The sequence below is a fragment of the Chiloscyllium plagiosum genome, unplaced genomic scaffold, assembly GCF_037043375.1.
Source record: "Chiloscyllium plagiosum isolate Xiang-an unplaced genomic scaffold, Cpla_swu_hap1 HiC_scaffold_44, whole genome shotgun sequence".
Lineage (NCBI taxonomy): Eukaryota > Metazoa > Chordata > Chondrichthyes > Orectolobiformes > Hemiscylliidae > Chiloscyllium > Chiloscyllium plagiosum.
In genome coordinates this window covers 12,964,207-12,985,261 of record NW_028270182.1, presented here as the reverse complement: position 1 = coordinate 12,985,261, position 21,055 = coordinate 12,964,207, and the positions used below count along the sequence as shown (strand labels likewise).

Below are 21,055 nucleotides of genomic sequence, written 5' to 3'. Positions count from 1 at the left end.
TGTCCCGGTGTGTATTGGAGACTGAGACAGTGTCCCGGTGTGTACTGGAGACTGAGACAGTGTCCCGGTGAGTATTGGAGACTGAGACAGTGTCCCGGTGTGTATTGGAGACTGAGACAGTGTCCCGGTGTGTATTGGAGACTGAGACAGTGTCCCGGTGTGTATTGGAGACTGAGACAGTGTCCCGGTGTGTATTGGAGACTGAGACAGTGTCCCGGTGTGTATTGGAGACTGAGACAGTGTCCCGGTGTGTACTGCAGACTGAGACAGTGTCCCGGTGTGTATTGGAGACTGAGACAGTGTCCAGGTGTGTATTGGAGACTGAGACAGTGTCCCGGTGTGTATTGGAGACTGAGACAGTGTCCCGGTGTGTATTGGAGACTGAGACAGTGTCCCGGTGTGTATTGGAGACTGAGACAGTGTCCCGGTGTGTATTGGAGACTGAGACAGTGTCCCGGTGTGTATTGGAGACTGAGACAGTGTCGCGGTGTGTACTGGAGACTGAGACAGTGTCCCGGTGTGTATTGGAGACTGAGACAGTGTCCCGGTGTGTATTGGAGACTGAGACAGTGTCGCGGTGTGTATTGGAGACTGAGACAGTGTCGCGGTGTGTACTGGAGACTGAGACAGTGTCCCGGTGTGTATTGGAGACTGAGACAGTGTCCCGGTGTGTATTGGAGACTGAGACAGTGTCGCGGTGTGTACTGGAGACTGAGACAGTGTCCCGGTGTGTATTGGAGACTGAGACAGTGTCCCGGTGTGTATTGGAGACTGAGACAGTGTCGCGGTGTGTACTGGAGACTGAGACAGTGTCCCGGTGTGTATTGGAGACTGAGACAGTGTCCCGGTGTGTATTGGAGACTGAGACAGTGTCCCGGTGTGTACTGGAGACTGAGACAGTGTCCCGGTGTGTATTGGAGACTGAGACAGTGTCCCGGTGTAAATTGAAGACTGAGACAGTGTCCCGGTGTGTATTGAAGACTGAGACAGTGTCCCGGTGTGTACTGTAGACTGAGACAGTGTCCCGGTGTGTACTGGTGACTGAGACAGTGTCCCGGTGTGTATTGGAGACTGAGACAGTGTCCCGGTGTGTATTGGAGACTGAGACAGTGTCCCGGTGTGTATTGGAGACTGAGACAGTGTCCCGGTGTGTATTGGAGACTGAGGCAGTGTCCCGGTGTGTACTGGAGACTGAGACAGTGTCCCGGTGTGTATTGGAGACTGAGACAGTGTCCCGGTGTGTATTGGAGACTGAGACAGTGTCCCGGTGTGTATTGGAGACTGAGACAGTGTCCCGGTGTGTACTGGAGACTGAGACAGTATCCCGGTGTGTAGTGGAGACTGAGACTGTGTACCGGTGTGTATTGGAGACTGAGACGGTGTCCCGGTGTGTATTGGAGACTGAGACAGTGTCCCGGTGTGTAGTGGAGACTGAGACAGTGTCCCGGTGTGTATTGGAGACTGAGACTGTGTCGCGGTGTGTATTGGAGACTGACACAGTGTCCCGGTGTGTATTGGAAACTGAGACAGTGTCCCGGTGTGTATTGGAGACTGAGACAGTGTCCCGGTGTGTATTGAAGACTGAGACAGTGTCCCGGTGTGTATTGGAGACTGAGACAGTGTCCCGGTTTGTAGTGGTGACTGAGACAGTGTCCCGGTGTGTATTGGAGACTGAGACTGTGTCCCGGTGTGTATTGGAGACTGAGACAGTGTCCCGGTGTGTATTGGAAACTGAGACAGTGTCCCGGTGTGTACTGGAGACTGAGACAGTGTCCCGGTGTGTATTGAAGACTGAGACAGTGTCCCGGTGTGTATTGGAGACTGAGACAGTGTCCCGGTGTGTATTGGAGACTGAGACAGAGTCCCGGTGTGTATTGGAGACTGAGACAGTGTCCCGGTGTGTACTGGAGACTGGGACAGTGTCCCGGTGTGTATTAGAGACTGAGACAGTGTCCCGGTGTGTATTGGAGACTTAGACAATGTCCCGGTGTGTATTGGAGACTGAGACAGTGTCCCGGTGTGTACTGGAGACTGAGACAGTGTCCCGGTGTGTACTGGAGACTGAGACAGTGTCCCGGTGTGTACTGGAGACTGAGACAGTGTCCCGGTGTGTACTGGAGACTGAGACAGTGTCCCGGTGTGTACTGGAGACTGAGACAGTGTCCCGGTGTGTATTGGAGACTGAGACAGTGTCCCGGTGTGTATTTGAGACTGAGACAGTGTCCCGGTGTGTATTGGAGACTGAGACAATGTCCCGGTGTGTATTGGAGACTGAGACAGTGTCCCGGTGTGTATTGGAGACTGAGACAGTGTCCCGGTGTTTATTGGAGACTGAGACAGTGTCCCGGTGTGTACTGGAGACTGAGATAGTGTCCCGGTGTGTATTGGAGACTGGGACAGTGTCCCGGTGTGTATTGGAGACTGGGACAGTGTCCCGGTGTGTACTGGAGACTGAGACAGTGTCCCGGTGTGTACTGGAGACTGAGACAGTGTCCCGGTGTGTACTGTTGAGTGAGACAGTGTCCCGGTGTGTACTGGAGACTGGGACAGTGTCCCGGTGTGTACTGGAGACTGGGACAGTGTCCCGGTGTGTACTGGAGACTGAGACAGTGTCCCGGTGTGTATTGGAGACTGAGACGGTGTCCCGGTGTGTATTGGAGACTGAGACAGTGTCCCGGTGTGTACTGGAGACTGAGACGGTGTCCCGGTGTGTACTGGAGACTGAGACGGTGTCCCGGTGTGTATTGGAGACTGAGACGGTGTCCCGGTGTGTATTGGAGACTGAGACAGTGTCCCGGTGTGTATTGGAGACTGAGACAGTGTCCCGGTGTGTATTGGAGACTGAGACAGTGTCCCGGTGTGTACTGGAGACTGAGACGGTGTCCCGGTGTGTACTGGAGACTGAGACAGTGTCCCGGTGTGTACTGGAGACTGAGACAGTGTCCCGGTGTGTACTGGAGACTGAGACAGTGTCCCGGTGTGTACTGGAGACTGAGACAGTGTCCCGGTGTGTACTGTAGACTGAGATAGTGTCCCGGTGTGTACTGTTGACTGAGACGGTGTCCCGGTGTGTATTGGAGACTGAGACGGTGTCCCGGTGTGTATTGGAGACTGAGACAGTGTCCCGGTGTCTACTGGAGACTGAGACAGTGTCCCGGTGTGTATTGGAGACTGAGACAGTGTCCCGGTGTGTATTGGAGACTGAGACGGTGTCCCGGTGTGTATTGGAGACTGAGACAGTGTCCCGGTGTGTACTGGAAACTGAGACAGTGTCCCGGTGTGTATTGGAAACTGAGACAGTGTCCTGGTGTGTATTGGAGACTGAGACAGTGTCCCGGTGTGTATTGGAAACTGTGACAGTGTCCCGGTGTGTTTTGGAGACTGAGACAGTGTCCTGGTGTGTATTGGAGACTGAGACAATGTCCCGGTGTGTATTGGAGACTGAGACAATGTCCCGGTGAGTACTGGAGACTGAGACAGTGTCCCGGTGTGTACTGTAGACTGGGACAGTGTCCCGGTGTGTATTAGAGACTGAGACAGTGTCCCGGTGTGTATTGGAGACTTAGACAATGTCCCGGTGTGTATTGGAGACTGAGACAGTGTCCCGGTGTGTATTGGAGACTGAGACAGTGTCCCGGTGTGTACTAGAGACTGAGACAGTGTCCCGGTGTGTACTGGAGACTGAGACAGTGTCCCGGTGTGTACTGGAGACTGAGACAGTGTCCCGGTGTGTACTGGAGACTGAGACAGTGTCCCGGTGTGTATTGGAGACTGAGACAGTGTCCCGGTGTTTATTGGAGACTGAGACAGTGTCCCAGTGTGTACTGGAGACTGAAACAGTGTCCCGGTGTGTACTGGAGACTGAGATAGTGTCCCGGTGTGTATTGGAGACTGGGACAGTGTCCCGGTGTGTACTGGAGACTGAGACAGTGTCCCGGTGTGTACTGGAGACTGAGACAGTGTCCCGGTGTGTACTGTTGAGTGAGACAGTGTCCCAGTGTGTATTGGAGACTGGGACAGTGTCCCGGTGTGTACTGGAGACTGGGACAGTGTCCCGGTGTGTACTGGAGACTGAGACAGTGTGCCGGTGTGTACTGTAGACTGAGATAGTGTCCCAGTGTGTACTGTTGACTGAGACAGTGTCCCGGTGTGTATTGGAGACTGAGACGGTGTCCCGGTGTGTATTGGAGACTGAGACAGTGTCCCGGTGTGTACTGGAGACTGAGACGGTGTCCCGGTGTGTATTGGAGACTGAGACGGTGTCCCGGTGTGTATTGGAGACTGAGACAGTGTCCCGGAGTGTATTGGAGACTGAGACAGTGTCCCGGTGTGTATTGGAGACTGAGACAGTGTCCCGGTGTGTACTGGAGACTGAGACAGTGTCCCGGTGTGTACTGGAGACTGAGACAGTGTCGCGGTGTGTACTGGAGACTGAGACAGTGTCCCGGTGTGTACTGGAGACTGAGACAGTGTCCCGGTGTGTACTGTTGACTGAGACAGTGTCCCGGTGTGTATTGGAGACTGAGACGGTGTCCCGGTGTGTATTGGAGACTGAGACAGTGTCCCGGTGTCTACTGGAGACTGAGACAGTGTCCCGGTGTGTATTGGAGACTGAGACAGTGTCCCGGTGTGTATTGGAGACTGAGACGGTGTCCCGGTGTGTATTGGAGACTGAGACAGTGTCCCGGTGTGTATTGGAGACTGAGACAGTGTCCCGGTGTGTACTGGAAACTGAGACAGTGTCCCGGTGTGTATTGGAAACTGAGACAGTGTCCTGGTGTGTATTGGAGACTGAGACAGTGTCCCGGTGTGTATTGGAAACTGTGACAGTGTCCCGGTGTGTTTTGGAGACTGAGACAGTGTCCCGGTGTGTATTGGAGACTGGGACAGTGTCCCGGTGTGTACTGGAGACTGAGACAGTGTCCCGGTGTGTACTGGAGACTGAGACAGTGTCCGGGTGTGTACTGTTGAGTGAGACAGTGTCCCGGTGTGTATTGGAGACTGGGACAGTGTCCCGGTGTGTACTGGAGACTGGGACAGTGTCCCGGTGTGTACTGTAGACTGAGATAGTGTCCCAGTGTGTACTGTTGACTGAGACAGTGTCCCGGTGTGTATTGGAGACTGAGACGGTGTCCCGGTGTGTATTGGAGACTGAGACAGTGTCCCGGTGTGTACTGGAGACTGAGACAGTGTCCCGGTGTGTACTGTTGAGTGAGACAGTGTCCCGGTGTGTTTTGGAGACTGAGACAGTGTCCCGGTGTGTATTGGAGACTGGGACAGTGTCCCGGTGTGTACTGGAGACTGAGACAGTGTCCCGGTGTGTACTGGAGACTGAGACAGTGTCCCGGTGTGTATTGGAGACTGAGACAGTGTCCCGGTGTGTATTGGAGACTGAGACAGTGTCCCGGTGTGTACTGGAGACTGAGACAGTGTCCCGGTGTGTACTGTTGAGTGAGACAGTGTCCCGGTGTGTATTGGAGACTGGGACAGTGTCCCGGTGTGTACTGGAGACTGAGACAGTGTCCCGGTGTGTACTGTAGACTGAGATAGTGTCCCAGTGTGTACTGTTGACTGAGACAGTGTCCCGGTGTGTATTGGAGACTGAGACGGTGTCCCGGTGTGTATTGGAGACTGAGACAGTGTCCCGGTGTGTACTGGAGACTGAGACGGTGTCGCGGTGTGTATTGGAGACTGAGACGGTGTCCCGGTGTGTATTGGAGACTGAGACAGTGTCCCGGTGTGTATTGGAGACTGAGACAGTGTCCCGGTGTGTACTGGAGACTGAGACAGTGTCCCGGTGTGTATTGGAGACTGAGACAGTGTCCCGGTGTGTACTGGAGACTGAGACAGTGTCCCGGTGTGTACTGGAGACTGAGACAGTGTCCCGGTGTGTACTGGAGACTGAGACAGTGTCCCGGTGTGTACTGGAGACTGAGACAGTGTCCCGGTGTGTACTGTAGACTGAGACAGTGTCCCGGTGTGTACTGTTGACTGAGACAGTGTCCCGGTGTGTATTGGAGACTGAGACGGTGTCCCGGTGTGTATTGGAGACTGAGACAGTGTCCCGGTGTCTACTGGAGACTGAGACAGTATCACGGTGTGTATTGGAGACTGAGACAGTGTCCCGGTGTGTCTTGGAGACTGAGACAGTGTCCCGGTGTGTATTGGAGACTGAGACAGTGTCCCGGTGTGTATTGGAGACTGAGACAGTGTCCCGGTGTGTACTGGAAACTGAGACAGTGTCCCGGTGTGTATTGGAGACTGAGACAGTGTTCCGATGTGTATTGGAGACTGAGACAGTGTCCCGGTGTGTATTGGAGACTGAGACAGTGTCCCGGTGTGTATTGGAGACTGAGACAGTGTCCCGGTGTGTATTGGAGACTGAGACAGTGTCCCGGTGTGTACTGGAAACTGAGACAGTGTCCCGGTGTGTATTGGAGACTGAGACAGTGTCCCAGTGTGTATTGGAAACTGTGACAGTGTCCCGGTGTGTTTTGGAGACTGAGACAGTGTCCTGGTGTGTATTGGAGACTGAGACAATGTCCCGGTGTGTATTGGAGACTGAGACAGTGTCCCGGTGAGTACTGTAGACTGAGACAGTGTGCCGGAGTGTACTGTAGACTGAGATAGTGTCCCGGTGTGTATTGGAGACTGAGACAGTGTCCCGGTGTATATTGGAGACTGAGACAGTGTCCTAGTGTGTATTGGAGACTGAGACAGTGTCCCGGTGTGTACTGGAAACTGAGACAGTGTCCCGGTGTGTATTGGAGACTGAGACAGTGTCCTGGTGTGTATTGGAGACTGAGACAGTGTCCCGGTGTGTATTGGAAACTGTGACAGTGTCCCGGTGTGTTTTGGAGACTGAGACAGTGTCCTGGTGTGTATTGGAGACTGAGACAATGTCCCGGTGTGTATTGGAGACTGAGACAGTGTCCCGGTGTGTATTGGAGACTGAGGCAGTGTCCCGTTGTGTATTGGAGACTGAGGAAGTGTCCCGGTGTGTATTGGAGACTGAGACAGTGTCCCGGTGTGTATTGGAGACTGAGACAGTGTCCTGGTGTGTATTGGAGACTGAGACAGTGTCCCGGTGTGTATTGGAAACTGTGACAGTGTCCCGGTGTGTTTTGGAGACTGAGACAGTGTCCTGGTGTGTATTGGAGACTGAGACAATGTCCCGGTGTGTATTGGAGACTGAGACAGTGTCCCGGTGAGTACTGGAGACGGAGACAGTGTCCCGGTGTGTATTGGAGACTGAGACAGTGTCCCGGTGTGTATTGGAGACTGAGATAGTGTCGCGGTGTGTATTGTAGACTGAGACAGTGTCCCGGTGTGTATTGGAGACTGAGATAGTGTCCCGGTGTGTAGTGGAGACTGAGACAGTGTCCCGGTGTGTATTGTAGACTGAGACAGTGTCCCGGTGTGTATTGGAGACTGAGATAGTGTCGCGGTGTGTAGTGGAGACTGTGACAGTGTCCCGGTGTGTATTGGAGACTGAGACAGTGTCCCGGTGTGTATTGGAGACTGAGACAGTGTCCTGGTGTGTATTGGAGTCTGAGACAGTGTCCCGGTGTGTATTGGAGACTGAGACAGTGTCCCGTTGTGTACTGGAGACTGAGACAGTGTCCCGGTGTGTACTGTAGACTGAGATAGTGTCCCGGTGTGTACTGGAGACTGAGACAGTGTCCCGGTGTGTATTGGAGACTGAGACAGTGTCCCGGTGTGTATTGGAGACTGAGACAGAGTCCCGGTGTGTACTGGAGACTGAGACAGTGTCCCGGTGTGTATTGGAGACTGAGACAGTGTCCCGGTGTGTATTGGAGACTGAGACAGTGTCCCGGTGTGTATTGGAGACTGAGACAGTGTCCCGGTGTGTACTGGAGACTGAGACAGTGTCCCGGTGTGTATTGGAGACTGAGACAGTGTTCCGATGAGTACTGGAGACTGAGACAGTGTCCCGGTGTGTATTGGAGACTGAGACAGTGTCCCGGTGTGTGTTGGAGACTGAGACAGTGTCCCGGTGTGTCTGGAGACTGAGACAGTGTCCCGGTGTGTACTGGAGACTGAGACAGTGTCCCGGTGTGTATTGGAGACTGAGACAGTGTCCCGGTGTGTACTGGAGACTGAGACAGTGTCCCGGTGTGTATTGGAGACTGAGACAGTGTCCCGGTGTGTACTGGAGACTGAGACAGTGTCCCGGTGTGTATTGGAGACTGAGACAGTGTCCCGGTGTGTATTGGAGACTGAGACAGTGTCCCGGTGTGTATTGGAGACTGAGACAGTGTCCCGGTGTGTATTGGAGACTGAGACAGTGTCCCGATGTGTATTGGAGACTGAGACAGTGTCCCGGTGTGTACTGGAGACTGAGACAGTGTCCCGGTGTGTATTGGAGACTGAGACAGTGTCCCGGTGTGTATTGGAGACTGAGACAGTGTCACGGTGTGTATTGGAGACTGAGACAGTGTCCCGGTGTGTACTGGAGACTGAGACAGTGTCCCGGTGTGTATTGGAGACTGAGACAGTGTCCCGGTGTGTACTGGAGACTGAGACAGTGTCCCGGTGTGTATTGGAGACTGAGACAGTGTCCCGGTGTGTATTGGAGACTGAGACAGTGTCCCGGTGTGTATTGGAGACTGAGACAGTGTCCCGGTGTGTATTGGAGACTGAGACAGTGTCCCGGTGTGTATTGGAGACTGAGACAGTGTCCCGGTGTGTACTGGCGACTGATCCAGTGTCCCGGTGTGTACTGGAGACTGAGACAGTGTCCCGGTGTGTACTGGAGACTGAGACAGTGTCCCGGTGTGTATTGGAGACTGAGACAGTGTCCCGGTGTGTATTGGAGACTGAGACAGTGTCCCGGTGTGTATTGGAGACTGAGACAGTGTCCCGGTGTGTACTGGCGACTGATCCAGTGTCCCGGTGTGTACTGGAGACTGAGACAGTGTCCCGGTGTGTACTGGAGACTGAAACAGTATCCCGGTGTGTACTGGAGACTGAGACAGTGTCCCGGTGTGTACTGGAGACTGAGACAGTGTCCCGGTGTGTACTGTAGACTGAGATAGTGTCCCGGTGTGTATTGGAGACTGAGACAGTGTCCCGGTGTGTATTGTAGACTGAGACAGTGTCCCGGTGTGTACTGTAGACTGAGATAGTGTCCCGGTGTGTATTGGAGACTGAGATAGTGTCCCGGTGTGTATTGGAGACTGAGACAGTGTCCTGGTGTGTATTGGAGACTGAGACAGTGTCCCGGTGTGTATTGGAGACTGAGACAGTGTCCTGGTGTGTATTGGAGACTGAGACAGTGTCCTGGTGTGTATTGGAGACTGAGACAGTGTCCCGGTGTGTATTGGAGACTGAGACAGTGTCCTGGTGTGTATTGGAGACTGAGACAGTGTCCCGGTGTGTACCGGAGACTGAGACAGTGTCCCCGTGTGTACTGGAGACTGAGACAGTGTCCCGGTGTGTCTGGAGACTGAGACAGTGTCCCCGTGTGTACTGGAGACTGAGACAGTGTCCCGGTGTATATTGGAGACCGAGACAGTGTCCCGGTGTATATTGGAGACTGAGACAGTGTTCCGGTGTATATTAGAGACTGAGACAGTGTCCCGATGTGTATTGGAGACTGAGACAGTGTCCCGGTGTGTACTGGAGACTGAGACAGTGTCCCCGTGTGTACTGGAGACTGAGCCAGTGTCCCGGTGTGTATTGGAGACTGAGACAGTGTCCCGGTGTGGACTGGAGACTGAGACAGTGTCCCGGTGTGTACTGGAGACTGAGACAGTGTCCCGGTGTGTACTGGAGACTGAGACAGTGTCCCGGTGTGTACTGGAGACTGAGACAGTGTCCCGGTGTGTACTGTAGACTGAGATAGTGTCCCGGTGTGTACTGGAGACTGAGACAGTGTCCCGGTGTGTCTGGAGACTGAGACAGTGTCCCGGTGTGTACTGGAGACTGAGACAGTGTCCCGGTGTGTATTGGAGACTGAGACAGTGTCCCGGTGTGTACTGGAGACTGAGACAGTGTCCCGGTGTGTATTGGAGACTGAGACAGTGTCCCGGTGTGTATTGGAGACTGAGACAGTGTCCCGGTGTGTATTGGAGACTGAGACAGTGTCCCGGTGTGTATTGGAGACTGAGACAGTGTCCCGGTGTGTATTGGAGACTGAGACAGTGTCCCGGTGTGTACTGGAGACTGAGACAGTGTCCCGGTGTGTATTGGAGACTGAGACAGTGTCCCGGTGTGTATTGGAGACTGAGACGGTGTCCCTGTGTGTATTGGAGACTGAGACGGTGTCCCGGTGTGTACTGGAGACTGAGACAGTGTCCCGGTGTGTACTGGAGACTGAGACAGTGTCCCGGTGTGTACTGGAGACTGAGACAGTGTCCCGGTGTGTCTGGAGACTGAGACAGTGTCCCGGTGTGTACTGGAGACTGAGACAGTGTCCCGGTGTGTATTGGAGACTGAGACAGTGTCCCGGTGTGTACTGGAGACTGAGACAGTGTCGCGGTGTGTATTGGAGACTGAGACAGTGTCCCGGTGTGTATTGGAGACTGAGACAGTGTCACGGTGTGTATTGGAGACTGAGACAGTGTCCCGGTGTGTATTGGAGACTGAGACAGTGTCCCGGTGTGTACTGGAGACTGAGACAGTGTCCCGGTGTGTACTGGAGACTGAGACAGTGTCCCGGTGTGTACTGGAGACTGAGACAGTGTCCCGGTGTGTACTGTAGACTGAGATAGTGTCCCGGTGTGTATTGGAGACTGAGACGGTGTCCCGGTGTGTATTGGAGACTGAGACAGTGTCCCGGTGTGTATTGGAGACTGAGACAGTGTCACGGTGTGTACTGGAGACTGAGATAGTGTCCCGGTGTGTACTGTAGACTGAGATAGTGTCCCGGTGTGTATTGGAGACTGAGACGGTGTCCCTGTGTGTATTGGAGACTGAGACGGTGTCCCGGTGTGTATTGGAGACTGAGACGGTGTCCCGGTGTGTATTGGAGACTGAGACGGTGTCCCGGTGTGTATTGGAGACTGAGACAGTGTCCCGGTGTGTATTGGAGACTGAGACAGTGTCACGGTGTGTATTGGAGACTGAGACAGTGTCCCGGTGTGTATTGGAGACTGAGACAGTGTCCCGGTGTGTACTGTTAACTGAGACAGTGTCCCGGTGTGTATTGGAGACTGAGACGGTGTCCCGGTGTGTATTGGAGACTGAGACAGTGTCCCGGTGTCTACTGGAGACTGAGACAGTGTCCCGGTGTGTACTGGAGACTGAGACAGTGTCCTGGTGTGTATTGGAGACTGAGACAGTGTCCCGGTGTGTATTGGAGACTGAGACAGTGTCCCGGTGTGTATTGGAGACTGAGACAGTGTCCCGGTGTGTATTGGAGACTGAGACAGTGTCCCGGTGTGTATTGGAGACTGAGACAGTGTCCCGGTGTGTATTGGAGACTGAGACAGTGTCCCGGTGTGTATTGGAGACTGAGACAGTGTCCCGGTGTGTATTGGAGACTGAGACAGTGTCCCGGTGTGTATTGGAGACTGAGACAGTGTCCCGGTGTGTATTGGAGACTGAGACAGTGTCCCGGTGTGTACTGGAGACTGAGACAGTGTCCCGGTGTGTATTGGAGACTGAAACAGTGTCCCGATTTGTACTGGAGACTGAGACAGTGTCCCGGTGTGTACTGGAGACTGAGACAGTGTCCCGGTGTGTATTGGAGACTGAGACAGTGTCCCGGTGTGCATTGGAGACTGAGACGGTGTCCCGGTGTGTATTGGAGACTGAGACAGTGTCCCGGTGTGTATTGGAGACTGAGACAGTGTCCCGGTGTGTCTGGAGACTGAGACAGTGTCCCGGTGTGTATTGGAGACTGAGACAGTGTCCCGGTGTGTATTGGAGACTGAGACAGTGTCCCGGTGTGTATTGAAGACTGAGACAGTGTCCCGGTGTGTATTGGAGACTGAGACAGTGTCCCGGTGTGTATTGGAGACTGAGCCAGTGTCCCGGTGTGTATTGGAGACTGAGACAGTGTCCCGGTGTGTACTGGAGACTGAGACAGTGTCCCGGTGTGTACTGGAGACTGAGACAGTGTCCCGGTGTGTACTGGAGACTGAGACAGTGTCCCGGTGTGTATTGGAGACTGAGACAGTGTCCCAGTGTGTACTGGAGACTGAGACAGTGTCCCGGTGTGTACTGGAGACTGAGACAGTGTCCCGGTGTGTCTGGAGACTGAGACAGTGTCCCGGTGTGTACTGGAGACTGAGACAGTGTCCCGGTGTGTATTGGAGACTGAGACAGTGTCCCGGTGTGTACTGGAGACTGAGACAGTGTCCCGGTGTGTCTGGAGACTGAGACAGTGTCCCGGTGTGTACTGGAGACTGAGACAGTGTCCCGGTGTGTATTGGAGACTGAGACAGTGTCCCGGTGTGTATTGGAGACTGAGACAGTGTCCCGGTGTGTATTGGAGACTGAGACAGTGTCCCGGTGTGTATTGGAGACTGAGACAGTGTCCCGGTGTGTATTGGAGACTGAGACAGTGTCCCGGTGTGTATTGGAGACTGAGACAGTGTCCCGGTGTGTATTGGAGACTGAGACAGTGTCCCGGTGTGTACTGGAGACTGAGCCAGTGTCCCGGTGTGTATTGGAGACTGAGACAGTGTCCCGGTGTGTACTGGAGACTGAGACAGTGTCCCGGTGTGTACTGGAGACTGAGACAGTGTCCCGGTGTGTCTGGAGACTGAGACAGTGTCCCGGTGTGTACTGGAGACTGAGACAGTGTCCCGGTGTGTATTGGAGACTGAGACAGTGTCCCGGTGTTTACTGGAGACTGAAACAGTGTCCCGGTGTGTACTGGAGACTGAGACAGTGTCCCGGTGTGTATTGGAGACTGAGACAGTGTCCCGGTGTGTATTGGAGACTGAGATAGTGTCCCGGTGTGTACTGGAGACTGAGATAGTGTCCCGGTGTGTATTGGAGACTGAGACAGTGTCCCGGTGTGTACTGGAGACTGAGACAGTGTCCCGGTGTGTACTGGAGACTGAGACAGTGTCCCGGTGTGTCTGGAGACTGAGACAGTGTCCCGGTGTGTACTGGAGACTGAGACAGTGTCCCGGTGTGTATTGGAGACTGAGACAGTGTCCCGGTGTTTACTGGAGACTGAAACAGTGTCCCGGTGTGTACTGGAGACTGAGACAGTGTCCCGGTGTGTATTGGAGACTGAGACAGTGTCCCGGTGTGTATTGGAGACTGAGATAGTGTCCCGGTGTGTACTGGAGACTGAGATAGTGTCCCGGTGTGTATTGGAGACTGAGACAGTGTCCCGGTGTGTACTGGAGACTGAGACAGTGTCCCGGTGTGTACTGGAGACTGAGACAGTGTCCCGGTGTGTACTGGAGACTGAGACAGTGTCCTGGTGTGTACTGTAGACTGAGACAGTGTCCCGGTGTGTATTGGAGACTGAGACAGTGTCCCGGTGTGTACTGGAGACTGAGACAGTGTCCTGGTGTGTACTGTAGACTGAGATAGTGTCCCGGTGTGTACTGTTGACTGAGTCAGTGTCCCGGTGTGTATTGGAGACTGAGACAGTGTCCCGGTGTGTACTGGAGACTGAGACAGTGTCCCGGTGTGTATTGGAGACTGAGACAGTGTCCCGGTGTGTATTGGAGACTGAGACAGTGTCCCGGTGTGTACTGGAGACTGAGACAGTGTCCCGGTGTGTATTGGAGACTGAGACAGTGTCCCGGTGTGTATTGGAGACTGAGACGGTGTCCCGGTGTGTATTGGAGACTGAGTCAGTGTCCCGGTGTGTACTGGAGACTGAGACAGTGTCCCGGTGTGTATTGGAGACTGAGACAGTGTCCCGGTGTGTACTAAAGGCTGAGGCAGAGTCTTGATCATTTCGGAGGTTTCAAGGGGGGATATGGTGAGGGGTGTGTTGAATCTCGGATTAGCCACGGTCCCGTTGGACTGTGGACCCCGTTTGAGTGGGCCGAAGAAGCTGCTCTCATTCTGTTTGTGATTATCTTGATCTGTATCCCGCTTGGAGTGGTAGTGTTGGGGTGGACGGAGTAATATCCAACCAGCTGTTTCCACAGCTCGGACTGACAGATCCCCCACAGGAATGAGCTCCCCGGATGAGGGCACAGATTGGCTCTTGCAGCTCCTGAAGGAGGTCCAGCTCGAACAGTTCTACCTGCAGATCCGCGATGACCTCAATGTCACCCGCCTCTCGCATTTCGACTTCGTGAAGACCACCGACCTGGAGCGGATCGGAATGGGCCGTCCCGGTAAGGAACGCTTCCCCTTCCACCCCGGAGGGAATGTAGCCGCTCCTCTTCCGTTTCCCCAACCCTCCCAGGCCTCTGGCTTTCTCGAGAGTCGGTCTCCCCTCTCTCAACAGACAGGCTCTCACAACAGGATCTTAACAGGCTCCCGCCTCCGACGGGATCTCTCCCCCCTTTGTCCCTAGATGGATCGGTGCAGTCCCCCTCTGATCAGTTGTCCCCTGAGCCCTGGGGTTACCTGCGGTTTGGAAGAAACATTAACGCCATGATCAAAGTACATCTTAAAAGTCTAGCCACAGTCCTCCTGTCCCTCCTCTATCCTGATGCTGCCTGGCTCACTGCGTTCCTCGGGCCTCCTGCCTGTCTGTTTTGGATTCCAGCATCTACAGTTCCTTTGTCTTGGACCACAGTAAGATCCAGCATTCATCCCAGCTCCCCCCCATAACCGGATTGCTATTCTTATTCACTCCGGCTGGATATCTGCTCCCTGCTGCAGATTCCCGGCTTTGTTGTTGAGACTGGAATTCTGTCTGTCGCCTCTTTCTGTCTCCGCAGTGATCACAGGAGGATAATTCACTGCCATTCTGCTCCTCCCTGCCGCCCTACCCCCAGCACTTATAGTTTTCATCCTTTCTGTTTTAAAATGGTGACAGGCTGTCCTGCTACTCTGAAAATACACCTAATCCAGAGAATTCCCTAGGGGGTGGAAACAGGCCCTTCAGTCCAACAAGTCCACACCGACCCGCCGAAGAGCATCCCACCCAGACCCATTCCCGTGTTACTCTACATTTCCCTCTGACTAATGCACCTAACCTGCACATCCCTGGGCACTATGGTTAATTGATCACGGCCAATCCACCCTAATCTATACATCCCTGGGCACTATGGGTATTTGATCACGGCCAATCCACCCTAACCTGCACATCCCTGGGCACTATGGGTAATTTAGCACAGCCAATCCACCCTAACCTGCACATCCCTGGGCACTATGGGTAATTTAGCTTGGCCAATCCACCCTAACCTGCACATCCCTGGGCACTATGGGTAATTTATCACGGCCAATCCACCCTAACCTGCACATCCCTGGGCACTATGGGTAATTTAGCACAGCCAATCCACCCCAACCTGCACATCCCTGGGCACTATGGGTAATTTAGCACAGCCAATCCACCCTAACCTGCACATCCCTGGGCACTATGGGTAATTTATCACGGCCAATCCACCCTAACCTGCACATCCCTGGGCACTATGGGTAATTTATCACGGCCAATCCACCCTAACCTGCACATCCCTGGGCACTCTGGGTAATTTATCACGGGCAATCCACCCCAATCTGCACATCCCTGGGCACTATGGGTAATTTATCACGGCCAATCCACTCTAACCTGCACATCTTTGGACTGTGGGAGGAAACCGGAGCACCCGGAGGAAACCCACACAGACACGGAGAGAGTGTGCAAACCCCACACAGACAGTCACCCTGAGGCTGGAATTGAACCCTGGGTCCCTGGCGCCGTGAGGCATCAGCGCGAACTACTGAGCCACCGGGCCACCCCTTCTCTGCCTCAGAATCTCAGCCTCACTTTTGACACCATCCAGTCCCACAGCACAGAAACAGACCCTTCGGCCCACCAGTCTGTGCCGACCCTAATCCCAGATAAACCGGTGCCCACCCGCCTGCTCCTGGCCCATCTCCCTCCAGACCTTTCCTGTTCATGTCCTTCTCCAAATGTCTTTTAAAAGTTATAACTGTACCCTCATCCACCATAGAGTCAGAGAGATGTCCAGCACGGAAACAGACCCTTCGGCCCAACTCCTCCATGCTGACCAGATATCCCAACCCAATCTAGTCCCACCTGCCAGCACCCGGCCCATATCCCTCCAAACCCTTCCTATTCATATACCCATCCAAATGCCTCTTAAATGTCGCAATTGTACCAGCCTCCACCACTTCCTCTGGCAACTCATTCCATACACGTACCACCCTCTGTGTGAAAAAGTTGCCCCTTAGGTCTCTTTTATATCTTTCCCTAACCTATGCCCTCTAGCTCTGGACTCCCCCACCCCAGGGAAAAGACTTTGTCTATTTACCCTAACCATGCCCCTCATAATTTTGTAAACCTCTATAAGGTCACCCCTCAGCCTCCGACGCTCCAGGGAAAACAGCCCCAGCCTGTTCAGCCTCTCCCTGTAGCTCAAATCCTCCAACCCTGGCAACATCCTTGTAAATCTTTTCTGAACCCTTTCAAGTTTCACAACATCTTTCCGATAGGAAGGAGACCAGAATTGCACACAATATTCCAACAGTGGCCTAACCAATGTCCTGTACAGCCACAACATGACCTCCCAACTCCTGTACTCAATACTCTGACCAATAAAGGAAAGCATACCAAACGCCGCCTTCATTATCCTATCTACCTGCAACTCTACTTTCAAGGAGCTATGAACCTGCTCTCCAAGGTCTCTTTGTTCAGCAACACTCCCTAGGACCTTACCATTAAGTGTATAAGTCCTGCTAAGATTTGCTTTCCCAAAATGCAGCACCTCGCATTTATCTGAATTAAACTCCATCTGCCACTTCTCAGCCCATTGGCCCATCTGGTCCAGATCCTGTTGTAATCTGAGGTAACCCTCTTCACTGTCCACTACACCACTTCCTCAGCAAGTTCACTCCACACACACACTACCCACCCTCTGTGTGAAACATTTGTCCCTCATGTCATCGCAGGATCATCGAATCCCTACAGTGTGGAAACAGCCGTTCGGCCCAACGAGTCCACACTGACCCTCCGAAGAGCATCCCACCCAGACCCAACCACCCCCCCCCCCCGCTGCCCCATCCCTGTAACCCTGTCATTTTCAAATCTCTTTCCTTTCCCCCTACAAAACGTGTCTTGAAATCCCCCATCCTATGGAAAAAGACACCTATCATTGATGCTCTCTGTGCCACTCAGTAAACTTTTCCCAGATCCTCCACTCCAGTGAAAGAAAATCCCAGCCTCTCCCAATAACTCAAACCTCCCATTCCCGGGAACATCCTGGTCAAACTGTTCTGAGCCCCCTTCCAGTTTGATAATATCCTCCCTGTAAGGGGGAAGACCAGAAGGGGACACAGTATTGCAGAAGATTCCTTGCCAATGTCCTGTATAACCTCAACCAGACGTCCCAACCCCTGTACTCCAAGGTCTGAGCAATAGAGACAAGGGTGCTAAAGGCCTTCTTAACCTCTTGGTCTACATGTGATGCCAACTTACATATTCTTGTACGCCAAGGTCCCTCTGTTCTACAACACTACCCAGGGGAGGGCACTTGGCAATGGCATCCCTTCAGAGGCCCAGACTAAGTCACTGGGGACACGGGTTCAAATCTCGGCTCGTCCACTTGTGGAATTTAAATTTGATATATAAACTCCCGCCCACAGTCAGAGTGGCGGTGACCACCCTCGCCATGCCATCGATTATGGGTAAATCACCCCTCGGGTTCCCTCCTGATCCATTCGGGAGGGGTATATCTGCCGTCCTTACCCACTCTGGGCCTACACGTGACTCCAGACCCCCTCCCAGCCATAGGTTGACTCCCTCTGAAGGGGCCACGCCCACCAAGTCCAAGGGGCAGTGAGGGACGGGCATCAGCCTTACCCAGAGATACCTACATCCCGGGCAAGAGTACGGTTAGTCAGAATCACTGTGTGACCATTCCCACTGATTGTCTCTCTCTCTCTCTTCCTCTCGCTCTCCTTCTGTCTCTCTCTCTCTCTCTCTCCCACTCTCTGTCTCTCTCTCTCTCTCTCTCTCTCCCACTCTGTCTCTCTCTCTGTCTCTCTCTCTCTCGCACTCCCAAATCTGCACCTTCCACTCCCTCTCTCTCTCTTCCCCCATTCTCTCACTCACTCTCTTTCTCTTTGTCTCTGTCTCTCTTTCTCCCTCTCTCTCTCTCTGTCTCTCTCTCTCACTCTCTGTCTCTCTCTCTGTCTCTCTCTCTCTCCCTCTCTCTCTGTCTCTCTCTCTCTCCCTCTCTCTGTCTCACTCTCTCTCTCTCTCCCTCTCTGTCTCTCTCTCTCTCTGGCTCTCTCTCTCCCTCTCTCTCTGTCTCTCTCTCTCTCCCTCTCTCTGTCTCTCTCTCTCCCTCTGTCTCTGTCTCTCTCTATCTGTCTCTCTCTCTCTCTCGCTCTCTCTGTCTCACTCTCTCTCTCTCTCTCTGTCTCACTCTCTCTCTCTCTCCCTCTCTGTCTCTCTCTCTCTCTGGCTCTCTCTCTCCCTCTCTCTCTGTCTCTCTCTCTCTCCCTCTCTCTGTCTCTCTCTCTCCCTCTGTCTCTGTCTCTCTCTTTCCCTCTTTCTCTCTCTGTCTCTCTCTCTCTCTCTGTCTCGCCCCCCCCCTCTGTCTATCTCTCTCCCTCCCTCTCTCTGTGTCTCTCTCTCCCTCTCTCCCTCTCTCTCTGTCTCTCTCTCTCTCCCTCTCTCTGTCTCTCTCTCCCTCTCTCCTTCTCTCTCTGTCTCTCTCTCTCCCTCTCTCTATCTTTGTCTCTCTCCCTCTGTCTCTCTCTCCCTCCCTCTCTCTTTCTGTCTCTCTCTTCCTCTCTCTCTGTCTCTCTCTCCCTCTCTCTCCCTCTCTCTCTCTCCCTCTATCTCCCCCTCTGTCTCTCTCTCTCTCCTCCTCTGTCTCTCCCTCTCTCTCTGTCTCTCTCTCCCTCTCTCTCTGTCTCTGTCTCCCCCTCTGTCTCTCTTTCTCCCCCTCTGTCTCTCTCTCTCCCCCTCCGTCTCTCTCTCTCTGTCTTTGTCTCTCTCTCTGTCTCTGTCTCTCTCTCTGTCTCTCTCTCTCTGTCTCTCTCTCTCTCTTTCTCTGTCTCTCTCTGTCTGTCTCTATCTCTCTCTCTCTTTCTGTCTCCCCCACTGTCTCTCTCTCTCTCTCTCTTCCTCTGTCTCTCTCTGTCTCTGTCTCTCCCTCCCTCTCTCTTTCTCTCTCTCTCTCCCTCTCTCTGTCTCTCTCTCCCCCTCCGTCTCTCTCTCTCTGTCTCTGTCTCTCTCTCTGTCTCTGTCTCTCTGTCTCTCTGTCTCTGTCTCTCTCTCTCTCTCTCTCTGTCTCTCTCTGTCTGTCTCTATCTCTCTCTCTCTTTCTGTCTCCCCCACTGTCTCTCTCTCTCTCTCTCCCTCTCTCCCTCTCTCTGTCTCTCTCTCCCCCTCCCTCTCCCCGGTCCCAGGACATCGCCGTCTCTTCGAGGCTGTTAAAAGGAGGCGTATGGTGGGCCGCCCGAAATCCTGGATGTCCAAGGTAACGTTGGGGTGGGCGGGAAGGAGTCTCCCCCGAAACCCCTACCCTCGCTGACCCACCCTCCCTCTGTGTATTGGGAGAGCAACCCCACGGCCTTCTGGGACAATGCCAATCTTTGCCTCTCGAGGGGGGAGATTATTAAATAAAGTCGGGGCTGAGTTAGGTTCTTGGTTGAAGAGGGAGTCCATGTTTGTCTGGAGAGGGCCGCAGAACAGATAGAAAAAATGGGTCGGCAGCTTTGAGGGGCTGAATGGCCTCCTGTGTCAGTCCCTCTTATGACAACGTGGCATTGAGATAGGCCGCAGGCGGCAGGCTGAGTGGCCTCCTCCCAGTTTCGCCATCTGCATTGCTGTAGCATCTGTCTCGGAAAAGGCATTAGGGGTGTGCGGCTACTAGACTGCGTTTACGGCCTGGGAACTGGTGTTGGGCCTGGGCTCTGGGTTAGGGCCAAGGATCCAGGTTTGGGCCTGGGCTCTGGGTTTGTGACTGGGCTCTGGGTTTGTGCCTGGGCTCTGGTATTGGGCCTGGGATCTGGGTTAGGATCCGGGATCTGGGTTTGGGCCTGGGCTCTGGGTTAGGGCCTTGGCTCTGGTATTGGGCCTAGGATCTGGGTTAGGGCCTGGGCTCTGGGTTAGGGCCTGGGCTCTGGGTTTGGGCCTGGGATCTGGGTTAGGGCCTTGGCTCTGGTATTGGGCCTGGGATCTGGGTTAGGGCCTGGGCTCTGGTGTTGGGCCTGGGCCCTGGTGCTGGGCCTGGGCTCTGGGTTAGGGCCTGGGCTCTGGGTTTGTGCCTGGGCTCTGGGTTTGGGCCTGGGCTCTGGTGTTGGACCTGGGATCTGGTGTTGGGCCTGGGCTCTGGGTGTTGGGCCTGGGCTCTGGGTGTTGGGCCTGGGCTCTGGGTGTTGGGCCTGGGCTCTGGATTTGGACCTGGGCTCTGGGTTTGTGCCTGGGCTCTGGGTTTGGGCCTGGGCTCTGGGGTTGGGCCTGGGCTCTGGGTGCTGTGCCTGGGCTCTGGGTGCTGTGCCTGGGCTCTGGGTGCTGTGCCTGGGCTCTGGGTGTTGTGCTTGGGCTCTGGTATTGGGCCTGGGATGTTATATTGGCCTGAGATCTGGTGTTGGGCCTGGGATCTGGGTTTGTGCCTGGGACCTGGGTTCGGGCCTGGGATCTGGGTTCGGGCCTGGGATCTGGGTTAGGGCCTGGGACCTGGTGTTGGGTCTGGGATCTGTGTTTGGGTCTGGGTCCTGGGTTAGGTCCAGGGCTCTGGCATTGGACTCTGGGACCTGGGTTAGGTCTGGGCTCTGGCTGTGGACTCTGGGATCTGGGTTTGGGTCTGGGCTCTGGGTTTGGGCCTGGGATCGGTGTTGGTGAAATAACTCCACAGAGGCCAGCCCCCCTTTATTTACATGTGGAGAGGCCTTGACACTGACCCAGCTCCTTTGAAACTGGCCCTCAGTGTGAACAGACGCCCCTGAATCTCCTGTTTCTGTCCGTCAGCCAGGGCTCCCTGAT

General features: G+C 54.2%; 1 protein-coding gene across 2 annotated transcripts in view; it reads left to right on the top strand.

The window, feature by feature from the left end:
* tnk1 (tyrosine kinase, non-receptor, 1) overlaps window positions 1–21,055 on the top strand; it is a 138,448-nt gene that overhangs the window by 83,563 nt on the left and 33,830 nt on the right. For both annotated transcript variants that reach the window (XM_087982804.1, XM_087982805.1), the window contains exons 2-3: window positions 14,091–14,282; window positions 19,477–19,547. In XM_087982804.1, the coding sequence (XP_087838930.1) occupies window positions 14,117–14,282; window positions 19,477–19,547 (237 nt within the window). In that variant the 5' untranslated portion in view covers window positions 14,091–14,116. The remainder of the gene's footprint in view (window positions 1–14,090; window positions 14,283–19,476; window positions 19,548–21,055) is intronic.